This window comes from Salvia splendens, chromosome 3, assembly GCF_004379255.2.
Source record: "Salvia splendens isolate huo1 chromosome 3, SspV2, whole genome shotgun sequence".
In the NCBI taxonomy this organism is placed as follows: domain Eukaryota; kingdom Viridiplantae; phylum Streptophyta; class Magnoliopsida; order Lamiales; family Lamiaceae; genus Salvia; species Salvia splendens.
In genome coordinates this window covers 22,130,408-22,147,288 of record NC_056034.1, presented here as the reverse complement: position 1 = coordinate 22,147,288, position 16,881 = coordinate 22,130,408, and the positions used below count along the sequence as shown (strand labels likewise).

At 38.2% G+C, this 16,881-nt stretch overlaps 2 protein-coding genes across 2 annotated transcripts; one reads left to right on the top strand and one right to left on the bottom strand.

Annotated features, from left to right (window-relative positions):
* Positions 1–1,830: 1,830 nt before the first annotated feature.
* Positions 1,831–3,888, top strand: LOC121796742 (UDP-glycosyltransferase 73E1-like). Its single transcript, XM_042195529.1, has 3 exons — positions 1,831–2,203; positions 2,293–2,419; positions 3,711–3,888. The coding sequence occupies exons 1-3, from the start codon at positions 1,831–1,833 to the stop codon at positions 3,886–3,888; spliced, it is 678 nt and encodes a 225-aa protein (XP_042051463.1).
* A 371-nt stretch (positions 3,889–4,259) lies between these two features.
* On the bottom strand, positions 4,260–11,863 carry LOC121795472. The gene is made up of 21 exons (XM_042194011.1): positions 10,962–11,863; positions 9,624–9,695; positions 9,296–9,500; positions 9,052–9,151; positions 8,755–8,850; positions 8,562–8,654; positions 8,300–8,443; positions 8,128–8,223; positions 7,960–8,041; positions 7,826–7,885; positions 7,699–7,751; positions 7,437–7,603; positions 6,927–7,140; positions 6,778–6,835; positions 6,648–6,704; positions 6,325–6,570; positions 5,676–5,740; positions 5,498–5,554; positions 5,326–5,419; positions 4,872–5,012; positions 4,260–4,794 (listed from the first exon to the last, which is right to left on the bottom strand). The coding sequence occupies exons 1-21, from the start codon at positions 11,619–11,621 to the stop codon at positions 4,663–4,665; spliced, it is 2,892 nt and encodes a 963-aa protein (XP_042049945.1). The 5' UTR covers positions 11,622–11,863; the 3' UTR covers positions 4,260–4,662.
* Between the last annotated feature and the right edge of the window lie 5,018 nt (positions 11,864–16,881).

The window sequence follows — 16,881 nt, the reverse complement described above, 5'->3', positions numbered from 1 at the left end:
AGTTGCGAAAATATCTTCTAGTTGCTGTTGTTTTTGTTCGCCATTAGCATTAGAAGAGTTTATGGAAACTCGAGATTTTTTAAAAAATGAATACTCTATCCGTCCCATAATATGAGTCACATTTGATGTAGACATGAGTTTTAAGCAGGGGCGTAGCGCAGTTGGCAACGGAGGGGCAGATCTTGCTGCAATAAAAAATGTAAAGAATAGTGGGTAGGAAAAGTGAGTGGAACATGAGACCCACTTTTTTATATTGATTTTTTATAATAAAATGTGAGTGAAGTGAGTTAGTGGAATGTGAGACCTATTTACCATTTATGATAAAAGTGAAATGTGACTCTTATTGTAGGATGGACCGAAATGATAAAATATGACTTTTATTGTGGGACGAATGGAGTATCTATTAATCTAAAATAGAAGGTAACTAAAATCAATAATTAAAAGTAAAAGATAGATATTACTCCATCCGTCCCATAAAAATAAATACATTTTCATTTTGGAATGTCACATAAAATTATCTCCTTTTATAGTATTTGGTAACTTCCTTTTCTAGTAAATGAGCCACATTCTACACTAACAATACTATAATTACTTTTTCTTTCCATTTATCTCTTATTTTAACAATTGTACATTAATTTCCGTTTCATTCCAAATATTCATATTTTTATCGGACGGAGGGAATATCTATTAAAATTAGATTAAAATTTATCGGTTACTACGATAATAAAATAAATTAATTAATAAAACATGACTACAAGTTGTTCAATAACTATACTCCTATAATATAATGCTCCGAATCTTTTTTTGCACAGCCTATGCTCTACGCTTCAAATCCTTAATTTGAATTAAAATTAATTTAGATACCGAACAATCTTAGTTGTAATTTGTAAAGAAAGTATTAACCATTATAATAGATATAAATTATTTATGAAGAAAGTATTCCCTGCATGTTTTAATTAAAATAAATGAAAAGGCTCAAACCTAAACCCACGCATAAAAGATTTAGCAGTAGAGGAAATAACAATGGAAGTGCAAAAGCTACGCGCAGCTTGAAGATGAATCATGGGCAGAATTCCGAACGCCGTGGGGTCGGGGGCCGTTGGGAGGAGTATTCCGGCAGTTCACCAGGGATGGCGGTGGGGTCGGCCGACCCCACTCGACCCCACCTCCATCCGCCGCTGGTCACCACCCCAGCCAACGCCGCCGCAATCGGTTCCAAATTGCTATTAACGATAATTGCATATTTTTAGTGTCGAGCATAAGGACAGAGAAATGGTATTCGAACACAGCAGTACAGCACCTTCTAATTACATGACCAACTCGCCAACCAACTGAGCTAATGATGTATAATTATACATACTATAGTAAATAGCCAAATGGGTAGGGGTTACCTCCGCCTCTACCTGCCAGAATATGGACTCCCTTCCATCTCTAGAGACGAGCTACAAATTCGTCATCGCATTCGAGGTGATGCAGAACGACGTCGTCCGCGCGTACAGCCTTCCCTGGACCTCCCATCTCGCCCACCAGTTCAACATCCCCCGAATCGTGTTTCACGGCTCTAGCTGCACCTCCTTCCTCGCTTGGCACCACAAAACCTCTTCCGCTGAGGCTGAGGTTCCCGACGTCGGCGGCGTGGAAACTACAAAAGCAAGCGTTATGAAGAGACTGGTGGAACAAGTGAGGGCTGCGGAGCAGACTTCCTAGGGCGTGGTGGTGAATAGCTTCGAGGAGTTGGAGGTGGAGAGCGTGAAGGAATACAGCGAGGTGAAAGGCGGAAGAGTGTGGTGCATCGGCCCTGTCTCCTTGTGCAATGTGGAGACCTCGGACATGGCCGGGAGGGGGCATATCTCCGCCGTCAATGTGCATCACTGCACGAAATGGCTCGATCTGCATGAGCCGGGATGCGTGATCTACGTGGCTCTGGGCTCGTTGGCGCGCCCCGCGCCTGAGCAGATGATGGAGCTGCCGCTCGCTCTTGACGAATCGAATAGGCCTTTCGTTTGGGGCTTGGGGGGAGCTTCGTCTCCGGCGTTGGAGGGTATGTTTGTGGAGAGTGGATTCGTGCGGAGGACTAGAGACAGAGGCTTCTTGATTCACGGTTGGGCGCCACAGCTCGTGATCCTATCACACCCTGCGGTTGGGGGGTTCTTGACGCACTGTGGATGGAACTCGAAGGTTGAAGGGATCACGGCGGGGTGCCGTTTGTGACAGCCATTTGTGGGGGAGCAGTTTACGAATGAGAAATTGGTGGTGGAAATGCTTGGAATTGGAGCTAGTGTTGAAATAAAGTTGGTGTTGCGTTTGGAGAGGAGGAGAAGGCTGAGGTGTTCGTGGCAAAGGATGCTATCAAGGGAGCTTTGGTGGTGTTGATGGAGGAAGGTGCAGAAATGAGGGTAGGAGAGCTCAGTTTACACAAGTTCTTATTTAGGACTCACTTTGCTTATTGAAGAAATTAAGGCTAGAGTTTAATGTATTTGCAAAGTATTAGATTATAGGGATAACTGCCTTAAAAGTCACAAACTTTGCCCGAATTCCGGTTTTTCCCACGAGCTTTAAAATTGGCGTATAAAGTCACGAACTTTGCATTTAGTCGCCGATTTCCCATGATTGTTTTTCCGGCGAAATGGTGAGCTGACGTGTCGTTTTTAAATGATGTGGCGTCTCGTGGCCGCTTACATGGACATCATGTAGTGACTATGAAAAAATTAAAAAAATAAATTTAAAAAACAAAATTAAAAAAATAGAAAAAACTTAAAAAAACTTAAAACACAAAATTAAAAAAATTTAAAAATTAAAATTTTAAAAAACTTAAAACACAAAATTTAAAACACTTAAAAAACTTAAAACAATTACTCCAAAAAACTTAAAAAAACTTTAAAAAACTTAAAACACAAAATTAAAAAACTTAAAAAAACTTAAAACACAAAATTAAAAAACTTTAAAAAAATATAAAACACAAAATAATAAAAACTTAAAATTTTAAAAAACTTAAAACTCAAAATTAAAAATACTTAAAAAACCTCTTCCAAGCCTCCGGCGAGGCCGCCGGCACCTCCGGCACCTCGGATTTTGACCCTCCCATGGCCACATTCCTCAAACGATGCTGGAGTCCGGAGGTACGATCGGTTGTGTGCTGGAGGACGATGGCGGCGGCGGTGGTGGCGTTGTCGACGATGGAGCTGTTGACGATGAATTGAAAACACTGCAAGCTCTATCAGGGAGCCCACATTTCGCGTAGAAATCAACCAGGCTAGACTTAACAACATCGTTATCTGCAAAACTCGACGCAATAAACTGCGCGTGCAATTGCTGCAGACTTTCAAAGCATTATAGCCAGCGCAAGTGTTAAACAAGGTGACGTAGATGAAATCGTCGGGCTGGAGATTTCCTCTAGAGGCGGCGGCGAATACAAGAAGAGAGTTTTTTTGGGGGAGATTGGCGCGGTTGTGTGAGGTGAAAATGGAGGCCCAAGAAGCTAGGTCTCTGTGGGACATTTCGTCGAACAGCTGGAGAGCGTCTTTTAGAAAGCCACATTTTCCATACATGTAGAGTAGCGTCATTTAGAAAGCCACATTTTCCAGCTGGAGGTCGAAGCCGGATTTGATGACATGGGCGTGGAGTTTCTTGCCCTCTAGTGGGAGACGGAGCTTTATGCATTGCTTTATTTGATGCAAAATCTCAAAATGATGATTCATTCAAATGAGGAGCGTGGCTGGTGGTGGCGTTGTCGACGATGGAGCTGGTGGTGGTGCTGGGCAGCGGAGGAAGAGGGCTGGCGGAGGAAGGGAGGAAGAGGAGCTGGAGGCAGGGCAGCAGCTACGTAAAACGACGTCGTTTTACGATTTTCCGATGCCGGACACGTCAATATTCAAGCATGCCACATAAGATTTTGAGTTGCCGGAAAACACAGGGTCGGGTCGAGTTGGGAAATACCAGGCTAAATGCAAAGTTCGTGACTTTATACGCCAATTTTAAAGCTCGTGAGAAAAACCGGAATTCGGGCAAAGTTTATGACTTTTAAGGCAGTTATCCCTAGATTATATGACTAGCAACTATTTTCGTTCAAATAATAATGCAAGTAAATTATACACCCAATCAAAAGAAACTGAAGTAAGAAAACACATGCATACCTTTTCCGTTTTAAGCAAAAATTAAACCTTTTGACATAACTTGAAACACATCAAATCATGAAACATCAAGACCTATCAGATGAATTCGGAATGAAGAGACTAATAATTGAGCCAATTATCCCGAGATGAAATTACAGGTGTAATGCTACAACATTTTATACAATCACATTAATTATCATGTCTAAACAAGATAGTACAAAACTACATTAACTGAAAAACGATAAACACCCTGCTGCTCTATTACAGAGCATCACTTGATACACCGGCCAATAGCAATTTATTTACAGGAAAAGGGGAAAATAAAGAATAAGACATCAATCACCCTCCTGTCTAATAAACTACAGGTAAACATTTTTTATACAATTCAACCTCTCTCTTCTCATCTACTCATTACAATCACCTTCCGCTTCAGTCAGGAAAATTGTCATTAAATTCTCTCCACACTCCATAAGAATATAAATAACATACCAATTTACACCAGCCCACAAAGCCGCTAAGGAAAATGGCTTAAATGGCTTTGCTTCCTTAATCACTGCACCGGAACATCATCTGCTTCTGCTTCATCTTGATTGATAATTCTACATTTAGGCACTGGTTTCTCTAACATGGATGTCCCCTTGAAACCAATCATTTGCCAACAGATTTTTCTGTAATTCAAAAGCTGCAAAATACGGAGGATCAACTAACGATAACATGTCAAAATAGGTTGGCAGTAATTCTATTCGGCCACTTGCATACCTGCTCTTCCGGTATCTTGTTAAATCCAAACATTTCTGTCCAAATTGACTTTGCCTCATCTGTTGCCGGAAGAACAAATCTTTTAACATTCAGAAACGCAAGCAATTTCTCGATGCATGAATAAAGTAGTTGAAAGTATCCCTGCGAAGACATTTAATTCCATCAGTACAAGTACAATACCAAGTTCTCCACACAAAACACGGCAGAAAATATTCCTAAACCACATCATGGAGTCGATAGCTCAAGTGTCTCAAAGAAAAGCTGACTGGACTACCATGATTAGACTAAGAGATGGAATGACGCATGGTACTGAATATGGGAAGAAAATATAAATCAACTTCCAACATGGGATGTGTAGTATATAGGCTAGGCCATTAGGCACAACCGCATGACTTGCTTTAAATCACAAGGCGGCATAAACTATAGAAACCAACATTTGAGTGATTCAACTTACTTTTCCCTGATGACCAATGCGTGTTGCAGCCAAAGGAAGTTCGGCAAATTCTTCTCCAAAAAACCGAAGGATACCAGCTGATACAACAGTTGAGCTGAAAGATAGCAATAATTTATTGATCATAATGTTAACTATTCCTGCAATAATATAAAAGTGCAGATATGGTTCTTACTTCACAGTCAAAATAGCACAGTATATCCCACTGAAGTCTTGACCCCTTATATTCCTCCTGAGAGATAAATTAAGTGGCACATAAAAAGGCTGGTAAGAGCAAATGGCTACAGGGCATACTGATAACAACTCTAAGCAAGAACGAAATTATGCCTTGAAGGCAAATAAGCAATGCATACCCATAAACCAAAGATGGAATGAAATCACGTCCAGTTTCTGAATCAACTATAGGGTCAAAACATTCCTGAAACACAATTAAATAAACAGCTGCAAAAATCAAAACTTGACACGTGAACGTTAAGAAAACTTGAGAAAAAGTATCAAGAGATTAAAATTTTTCCTCAAAGAAATTATGGTGGTATGATAACATTCATTTCACATATCATTTAACAGGAGTGATTTTCTTTATGAGTCCATCAATGATTCTAATCTATTAACCTGGATTCCAACATAACTCTGGATATATATCAATATCTGCCATAGTTCCATAAGTTGGGATAACAACTTGACTACCATGAAGAAAATATAGATTATGACAGCTCAGAAGGTGCATAATATGTACTACAAAATACTCCCTCCATCCCAATAAATATGCAACATTTGCTTTTCGGCACGGGATTTTATGTAGTGTTGTTTTGTGAGTTAATGAAGAGAGAAGAAAAAGTAGAGAGAGTATTGTATCCATTTTTAGAAACGTTTCATTTTTAATGGGACAGACCAAAAAGGAAAACGTTTCATTTCTAATGGAACAGAGGGAGTACTTAACTACTCACAGAGCTGTGATATTCGTCAAAACAATGAGCATCAGCTTAAAGTGCAAACTCTTACATGAAATATAGCTACAGCCTGCGATAGCAACACTCTGGTTTCCCGAGATGCAATTTTCCCACTTAGAAGTCTCCATCTCACGTCAAGATCAGTGTCAAAATCTGAATTCTTATCTGTTAACTTCTCTCTTATAATCTCCAAGGTGGAATCAGGGAGCCTTTCTGAACCTGCATTCAGTACATTCTGCAGAGCAGAATATATCCATTTGCAGTTCCCAGAGCAGAACCACTTTCCTTTTGGAAGTTCCTGTAAGAGGTGTACAAGGATTATAAACAAGTAAAACTATTTAAAGCAAAGTAGGATCCTTCTGCTGAAGTGCTAACCTTCAAATCAGCCAACTTGCATTTTTTCAAACAGCCGACATGATATTCCTTTTCGCACTGGAAAAAAGGAAACCTTATTTAGAATATAATATTCCACATAAGAACCTAGAGGAGAAGTCATGAAGATTACCTGATCACACAATATAACAGTACGGGGACCAAAGCCAGACTTACTGAAATCATAGCCTCTGAAAATTACAAATTCAAAATATCAACAAATAAAATATGTGCAATTTTAGTTTCTTGGTTCCTTCATTCTATGTGTTTTGTGGCTCCTACCTGCAGATTATGCATGCTATAACTTCTGCTTCGTCTGGATTCTTGACAGTTCGAATGCAACGATTTGTTATTTGCTCAATTGGATCAATACCTGACACTCTCCCAGCTGCAACAGCATTGGCATTCCACTCAACAAATTTTTCTCGAAGAAACATGTTTTGGCAATAGGTGCAATACCATTTACCACGAGGTATGCTCGAAAGAGATGCACATTCTGCATTAGCACATAACAGATTAAGATGATGTTATTTCATAAGGGAATGAGAAATAAAATTCCCAAAATAGTTTAAGAAACAAGTATAAGTACATAAAAAAACAAAAATCAAAAGAAAGTACAGGAATATAAATAAAAGTAAGAGCAGAACAAAATAAGTATTAAAAGGAATAAAAGAAAAAACTGTGGATGGATGACATGTATTTAGAAAATAAGGCCATCGTATGGATGACAGGTACTTAACAATAAACCAAAGTAAAAATTGTCCAGCTTAACAGGCTTATACAGATAACCACCTTTGTGAAAGGCTCTCGGACAGCCATCACATAGCACAAGTTTCCCACCATCTGCGCAGATGATGCACAAGTCATCATTGTCTTTTGAAGAACACTTGCGCCCTTTTAATAGAGAGACGGCAAACTCATGGAGAGACACACCATTAGATGTGTAGATATACATATAGCTGCAGAAATATGTGACCTAGTCAGGAGGAGTTATATAAACAGAAAAGTGTGATCAAGATACACTGATGATCCAAAGAAAAAATGTAAGACTGACGGTTTCCGGCGGGAAGCCCAACCAGCATGAGCTTCAAACTGAGATGGGCTAACCTGTTCATTGAAAAGAAGATAAATCAATGTCACCGAAACAATTAAGTATTTCAGAAGCTAGATCAATATCATACCAAAGTGCTACAGCAGCGGCATATTATTCCTGATCCCATTTTATAGCCATCTCGCAATTTCTACAAAAGCACCAGAATGTTAAAATGCAGAAATAGCACGATAAGACGTTAAAGTTAACATTTATGTGAACCACCTTTCCATTAGAATAATAAGCAACTTCAGTTCCATCTAGCAATCCATCATTCTCAAAGACCAGCTTGTGCATCCTCTGATCCCTGGTAAATTGTATCAAAGTTGTTTAGTATGTGCAAAGGAATAGAAGTAAAAGTGCATAAGTGAAAATCAAAGCTAACTGTACGACTTTTTAGTTATCTTCTTTGAGGAACTTTTTGAGTTCCCAGAAAGGGGAGGAGATGCAATTTTTGAGGACTGTGAGAGCGATGCAGTACTTGACAACCTACAAGACCAAAAGAAAAAACTAAATTAACACTTTTACTGAATTTCATATCAATTACATCAACATATGCACCAACTTCTTTAGTATCTTTCTCGTAGTCTTGTTCCTCAGTAAGCCACGAGAGGAAGTTCTGCCATTTGAAGTTGGATCAGATAATGATTTGGAATATGTCATGATAACACTTCCAGGAGACTTTAATGAAGAAGTTGACAGTGACAGCCTGAGTATGCCAAACAACACAAGGAAATACTTATAGGCAACTTTTTCTAGAACAAAACAATTAATGAGCACAAAATTTTCCCATGATAGAGAGAACAAGAAAAGCCTAAAAGCCCCACATCTTAGTCATCTTTAGTTGGCCTTTCTTTTTTGTTGCACCACGCAATGAGGATTTTGCTGATGATTTTGCACAGGCCTTGAGCTCTGAATGCCTGCAAATGAGCGGACAAATGTCACATCCTTCATTTCTTATCTTTTCAGAAAATCATACGGAAAGCAATCATAAGCAATAGAGGTAAAAAAGATGCAGACTTTGTCATTTTTCTTCCTGGACGACCTCTTTTTAGGGGAGTGGAATGTACTTCACCATTTTCAGAAAGTGATAAACCTAATAATGGCTCCATAGGCCTGAACGGGAACAAAAAAAGGTTAATCAAGAGGAAAATTTTATAACAAAATCATGAGCAACTTTTGATCAGCAAAACTCAACAATCACTCCAGAGTTTTCAACAGATTATTAAGAATAGCGATGAGTATATTTCACAGAGTCAACATCGAGTTTTCGAGGGAGAAATGTTTAAGCAATGATTACTCGTAAGGATATAGCACCTTGACTTTACACTTTCTGCATCAAAATCTGAATTCAGAATAACCATGCAAGAATCACAGAGGAGTTCCACCTTTGCAGCAGAGGTCGCAAGAAATGACCCTGTAAAAAAGAAAATCAAAGATGTAATTTAGAAGAGATTAAATCAGTAGGTACTAGAAATTAAGCATAACATCTATCAATATGTATGTACACATTTGAATATGAACAAATAATATAAAAGAATAAAGAAACCATATTGCTTACCAGAACAATTCCTACAGATGACAGATTCCTTCACAGGAATAGGGCCTATGAAGTTTTGTATTGTTTCTTCTAAAGTTTTAACAGATGATTTTCGGCATTCTTTGACCACATCCAGGAGGCTCATCCCATTCTCTAAGCAGATATATTGTGATGCACGTCTATATGATTTGCAGGCATGTATCTCAAACTGGCATGGCGGAACTACCTGGACAATTGAGAGAATCATTCTGGCTTCAGGTGATATGTACAGTATGTACAGTATGCAATAGGTGAAAATTTTGGATTCCCTGCATTGACTACAAAAGAGAACCTCAAGATTACTACCCACCTGTGCTCCCTTGCAGAAACTACAAGAACACAGGATCCCAGCATCTTTTATCGTACCACGTAGTGGAAACCCCTGGGAAGATGTTATAATCAGTTGAGTATCCTGAAGGAAGCGTTACATATTGACGGTGCTCAACTTCATAAGAAACAATCACATGGGCGGCAAGATTAATATCTTTACTAGCATTCTGACAGTGTCAAAACAATAGAAATACTGGAAATGTTAAGAGAGATTATCCCTAATCCTTCAATATGACCATAAACAAGTTAACGCAAATAAAGACTGATTACACCCAGTGTCGAGGATGTCTGACTCATGTAATATGTTGATCTGAACGTTATTTATATATTTTCTTCACATAAATGTTGACTTTTGAGAAGCTAAGAGGAACCTTCAAGGGGCTTTAACACTATATCAACATCCCTAAATTAGAATACAAAGCCTTGTGACCTTTGCCTTTATTATGTACACTAAATAAGTGGTGTGAAATACATGATATGGCACTATGACTGTAGCTAAATCAAGTCTTTAACCCAAGTCACTAATCACTACAATCCTAAATGACATGCTATTGCCTGTGAAGATAAAGAGTATGCTGTAACAAGCATCTAATGATTGGCTTAGCCATACCATCTTATCCCCAATCATCAACATTGCAATCTAATCCTCAGAAAATTGCTGCCATAGGAGTTTCTAGTTGAAAATGAAGCACATAGCATACGCAAACGGCCCAAATTGAAATTGACAGCTGATTCAAGTAACAAACCACATGCAAGATCCAATTAGGAAACCTTGGAGAGTTCCATAACATCTGAAATTCAAAATGATATTTATATGCAGAAGGAATATAAATTGCTGCTCAACCAATTTACACAAAAATGTAACAATGATAGTGATCTCTCTCTCTTCCCGATCCTTCCCACCCACAGGCACAAACCACCCATATCACTCTTTTCTTGCAACAGGAGTATTAAATTTGCTAGAGCAGATCGTATAAAGCTATATAGAATTACATCCTGACATGCCTAATGTCAACAGTAATTGAGTGATTAGGGAAATTAAATAACACAGACAATTTTATTACTATACCTTTTACATTCCTAAATAAATTAGCAATATCGAGAATGGCATGATACTTACAAATAGTATAAAAAAAAACATAACCAGCAACAATAATAGCAGAGCAAAAACAATTAAAAAGAAATAGCTAAACCAACACTACGGAAACAGCAATTCAAAGAGGCCATCTAATATCATAATTAGTAGTGACAGCACATGTAATATAACCACAGCAAAAGAAGTACTACTAAGAAAAGATATTATGGCTGATCGAAATACCCTCTTGCCACCATTGTAGAAAACTGGGTATCCTTCCAGCAGCCCAGTCTCAAAGAGCTCTCTAACTGTTGTTGGCCGCCCTTTTATAAGTATTTTCTTCGACATCTTCATCTCCATTTTCCTAGTCTTCATGCTGCCCAACAGCGCCAATTCTTCACTCACCAATCCATCTGCCTCCAAAATCACCGCGTCCCTCAGATTACCTAAATCCTCATTCTCCATTTCAGAGTCAGCAAGTAAAGAGCGCGTAAACCTCCGTCTCCCCGCTAAAGGAATAGATTCCTCTTTCACTTCAATCTCCATCATCTCCCCCTCACTATCCCTTCCCAAATCACCCCCAACTTCAACCACATTCAATCCATCACCACCATTAACTGCGAATTCATCTTTCAAACGCACAACATCCTCAATTTTAACTGATACCACAGGATCTCCCTCAATTTTAGACGCTCTATCCATACTTCTACTCTTAAACCTCTTATTCCTCGTATAAACCGCAAAACCGTTCGCCTCACTCGGCCTCACTCTAGGAACATAGCAGTGATCCATCCAACTAGAACTGTTCGATTCGGGTCGGTTCGGATCTCCTGAACCGGTTCCTGGTTCAGGCTTAATGAACTCACTCGGATACTCAATATCCAAACCCGATTCCGGCTTCATTGCCGTTAATCCGCCTCTATCCTCAAATCCTCAGCAATTGATGATTCACCAATCGCGAAAACTGCAGAAGCGGAGGGAGAAGACTCAATTCTGATTATGGATCTGCGCGAGTTGGATAATTCAGTTGCATGCATAGAAGAGGGTTATTATCTGGAGTTTGTTTTCTGTGGGTGTGAAAAGAAACTAGAGAGAGAAATCCTATGAAGTGTGTGAGAGAGATGGAAGAAATTTTGCAGTGAGAATCTTCTTTTTTTAATTGGAAAATAGAGTTAAAATATTAATGTTATCAGGCTGTAATTGAGTTGCGTTCCTTTACTTGCAGTAATTGCTTTTCGGCCTTTCTACATTACTTTTCACTGCGGTTCTATACTATTTAACTCATATCTCATGAACATATTTACTCACCATCAACTATTTGGGAAAATTAAATTATCCTTCGTTCACAAACGCTGTAAAAAAAATTAATAGGGGTTCAAGAGCATCCACAAAGGATGCTTTCTCGCCAGGCCACAATTCGCTGCCAAGAGTATCCATGAAGGATGCTCTCTCGCCAGACCACAATTCACTGTAAAGAGTATCCACAAAGGATGCTCTCTCGCCACGCCACAATTCACTGTCATCTTATCATTCCGATTTCCCTATGTCTCCTACATTAATTTGCATTAATAATTGTTTTAATTGTAAAATTGAAAAATGAATAGCCAATGTATAACACAAAACGATTTAATAGAACTAAAAATAAAATTACGATATAATAGAAAATACAATAAAATCTACTAATCATATTTTTCGATCCTCTTAATGAGTACGTGCAACATGAGGTTGTGCACTCAGAGCTCATCCTCAGTCATCTTCGACGTCTCATTGGCTTCTAGATTGGAGTATCGTTGGATGGTCACATTAACATTCATGTTGGTGTTATAAAGAGCCTCGGAAATGCTATCTAGTAATATGTTGGTGTACAACTCTAATGAGTGTTGGAGATGACTTGAGGTTCTTAATTTCTTGATAGATTTCAGGCAGTGCATCTACGATCAATTCCATCGCCCAATTGAGAAGAGCATTTTCATCCATCGCTGAGCATCTACTTATATGTTCACTGTCTGCATATCTTGCATCAGTTGGAAACTCAGCTGCAACATGTTGGTACATTATCCACTACTGAATCAGAGTATATAGCCATTACAGAGGTTATGGAGGAGTCTTTCTGGTTGAAGGGAGTTCGTTCTTAACTCAATTTTCTTAAAGTTGTTCATGTTGTTTACTTTGATAGCCAGTCAGCCATTCAATTATGCAAAAATCCAGTCTTTCATGATACAACAAACCCCATAGATGTTAAGTTCTATTTCATTATAGATGTATTTGAAAAAGATTCTATTCGGCAATGATTGCACATACGATATGAGTTATTCATTGAAAGATGAGATCGAACCAGGGTGGTCACTCAGAAGTTGGAGGTAGCAAGAAAAGACATAAGAGTGTCCACTATAAGGCGGACACTTCCAATAGCCCCGCCCCCTTTTTTTGTCCACAGCCCCAGTTTATTTATCCGCGCCCACAAAAAACGTTGTCCGCCCCTATAGGTGGACACTTCCAATAGCCCCAATTTTTTCGTTTATTTTAATTCAATTATAATTAAAATTATCGGACTATACGTAATTAGAAAAAAACGGCTATAAGTGAAGAAATTAAAATTAAACACTAAATTTTCGTCGTATTAAAGTACTGAAAAAATTATACAACGAAAATTTAATCTATTGAAAATCACAATGGTGTTCACACTGCGTCACCTCCCCTACGTGTCCAAACTTCTTCAATCAAATCGGCCTGGAGTGTGGTATGTGTTGTGCTCCTGCGCATATCAGTGAAACGTTGGAGCAAATATTCATTGCTCCGTTGGAATGGTGTGAAAATAATGATAGGAATGGGGTGTATTTATAGGTAAATTAAATTGAATTTAAAAAAAACAAAAAAAATCGTCTGCCCCGGAACTGCCGCACCTCGCACCGCCCCACTATAGGCCGGCCCGCCTATCGCCTCGGGGCGGTCAGTCCGGCGCGTCCTCGCACAAAACTCGCCGGAGGGCCTTTCACCCCAAAAATGGCGTCCGCCTCGGGGCGGTCGGTCCCTCCATTATAGCAAGGTGGGGCGGAGGCGGGATGGGGGCGGCCGGCGCGCCGCCCCTATAGTGGACACCCTAATGTGCATTTCGAGTGCTCCTATCATGCCAAGAGATAGTGTAAGTGATATGCTCGGATTTTACATTGTTTTTTAAGGTCATTATTTGGTCCATTTTGAGTGTCAAAGTTGCATTACATGTCCATTATTTGTATGTTTTATCCATTTTGGTATTTTTGACGTGTTTTGTGAGTGTTGTGCAAAATAGAGCCCAAAATGGACAGAAAAAAGTCGAAATCTGGAAGCTGGAGAAGAAGCGCATGCTAGCGGTCGCTGGACCCTAGCCAACGAGTGCTGAAACATGTCCAGAGAGCTCAGAAACTTCCCAGCGGCCGCTGGGCACAACAGCCTCAACTGTTCAAACCCTTATCTCTAGCAATTCTAAAGTCCGATCAGAGTGTTTTGTATACCATTCTCTTCTTCTTCGAAATAGCTTCACGATGGTACCTTGAACATCTCAATCGGAGTTCTGTGAAAGTTATGGCCTTTCAACGAACGTCGCGTAATGTTGTCAAGTGCTTAATAACTCAAGGAATGAAAGCAAAATATTACCTTATGAAGCCAAATCTTTTCTTTATCCTCTGGAGCATGAAAATTACCCTCTCCAAACCTTTTTCAAGCCTATAAATACCTCATAATCTGACTCATATATATACCATTCACTGCCTCCAAAATTAGGGAGCCTCCAAGGCTTCTCCCACTACTAGAAAATTCACATTTTATGACACGTATAAATGCAACTAGAAAACTATTATCTTGACACTTTATGTGTAATTACACTTATTGTATGTGTGAGGAAAAAATGTGTACAAAGCAAGTGAGAAGATAGACCCTTCTTTATTACACTAAAAAAGTGTCGAGAAAAAACTCATGTCATCACAATGCATAGTGTTACAAACTATTCTTTTAAACTACACTATACAAATGCACGAAAATTTACAAAAAAAACCCCAAAAAATATATATTATTCCCTCCGTCCCTCTGTAGTAGAGGCATTTCTTTTCGGAACGGGATTTAAGAAAAATGATTTTAAATGAGTTAAGTAAAAGGAGAATAAAGCAGAAAGGCAAAATATAGAGAGGTGAAGAGAGGGTAAAGTACTTTTTGTCAAAAAGGAAATGACTCAGCTGAATACGACTCAGATACAAAGGGACGGAGGGAGTATTACAACTTCCCACCTACATTTTATTTTTTTTATACTTTTCACCTACAAATTGCTATGATTTGTATTTTCATCCTATAAATATTTATAAATTACATTTAGTCATTCAAATTTTTATATTTACATCTTTATTAAATATATAATTATATTTCCACTTTCAATGTAAAAATATCATATTAAATTGCTATTAACCATCCAACAAAATTTATATAAACAACTAATTCAAATAAAATGCAAAATTTGAATAACAAAAATCCAATGTCATAATGATACATCAAAATCCTACGTGCATAGATAGTAGTAGTACTAAAAATTGAGGTCCAAACATTTCTAAAAGTGCAACCCATATTTGAAACATAATACTTTAAGCTTGCAAATCTGCAATAGAGAAGAGAAGCAGCAGCATCAAATAACATAAACAAGCACATAATCAACAACTCATTATCTTTATTATGTGTGGCCATCACCTCTCTCTCTCTCTCCATATTCATTGCAGGGGGATAAATTATTGGCAGTGACAAATTTTGAACCATGCCACTACTACTAGTTAGGGCTGGCAAATCGTGCTAATTGGGTCGTTATCGGGTCAACCTGATAATGACCCAACCCAATAAGGCCTAACCTGAACCCGACCTGTTAAGGAAACTGTAAATCCGAACACGAACCCGACCTGCTACCTTCAAATCCGAACACGACCCGCACCCGACACGAACCCGTTATCGACACGATATAATATGGGTTGACACGACACGATAACAACCTGAACCTGATATTACACGATTAAAACCTAATATTACACGATTAAACCTTAATTTTTAACCTAATTTACACAATTAAAATTCGTTTTATACTATTTAAACCTAATTTATAAGAAATTAAAAATTTAAAGTAATATATATTTTTTGAAATAATAATAAAAATAATAATATTATTTCTTAATGGGTTACCCGTATCCGACCTGCATCCGACCCGAACCCAACCCGAAATTATCGGGTTCTTAATGGGTCAACCCGATAAGAACACGAATCCAATAAGACTTGACCCCAACCCAATAATTTCGTGCGGATTCGTGTCGTATTATCGTGTCGTGTCGAAAATTGCCAGCCCTACTACTAGTCTACTAGTAGTTGGAAACCTTTGTAAATTATTGCATATGCAGAAATAAAAATTCTACAACTTTGAATGATACGTTATTTTCGTACCTCATTAGAATAGACAGAAGTAAATAAGAAATAATTAGTAGCTACAGTGAATGCACAAAGTATAGATCGCATTATTTTTTTAATAAAGAACAAAGAAAATTATACTGTAGATAATAAAAGATCCATCTGGTGAATAACATAAGGCAAAGAATCAGGATTATCAAAGTTTCATAGATGTAACTGAATCGAAGATTTAAAGAGGGTTATTAGATGAAATAAATAGTGAATTTGTTCTCACTTTTTTCACCGTTTGTCACCATTCTCGTACCTGCAGATTAGAACATATATTATAACAACTAAAAACTAATCATATGAATTAATGCAAATCTATAAAATAACTATAGAAAATAGTATATTCTAATATCCACATACAAAGGCCGGGCAAAAACAATACATGTAGAGCTCTTATCTGGTGAATTAAAATACAAATATCCAACTGAAATTGAATGCAATAATAGTAAGTCCACACACAGAGAGAATGCAAATGTCCACAAAAATGTAGTAGTATAAATCAAGACGAGTAGTTCAAACAGTATAATTTGTAATCAAATTTAGAGTACCTGTCATCTAAATGTGGATCGAGAAATTATAAATATCCAATGGATGTCACTCAGTGGGTGTCACCTGCATGTATAAGACGGATATGAATTATGCCTACTTTGTGTCGCATGGACAATACTTATGTGACTCGTTCTAGTTAAGCATGAACTGTGCTAGG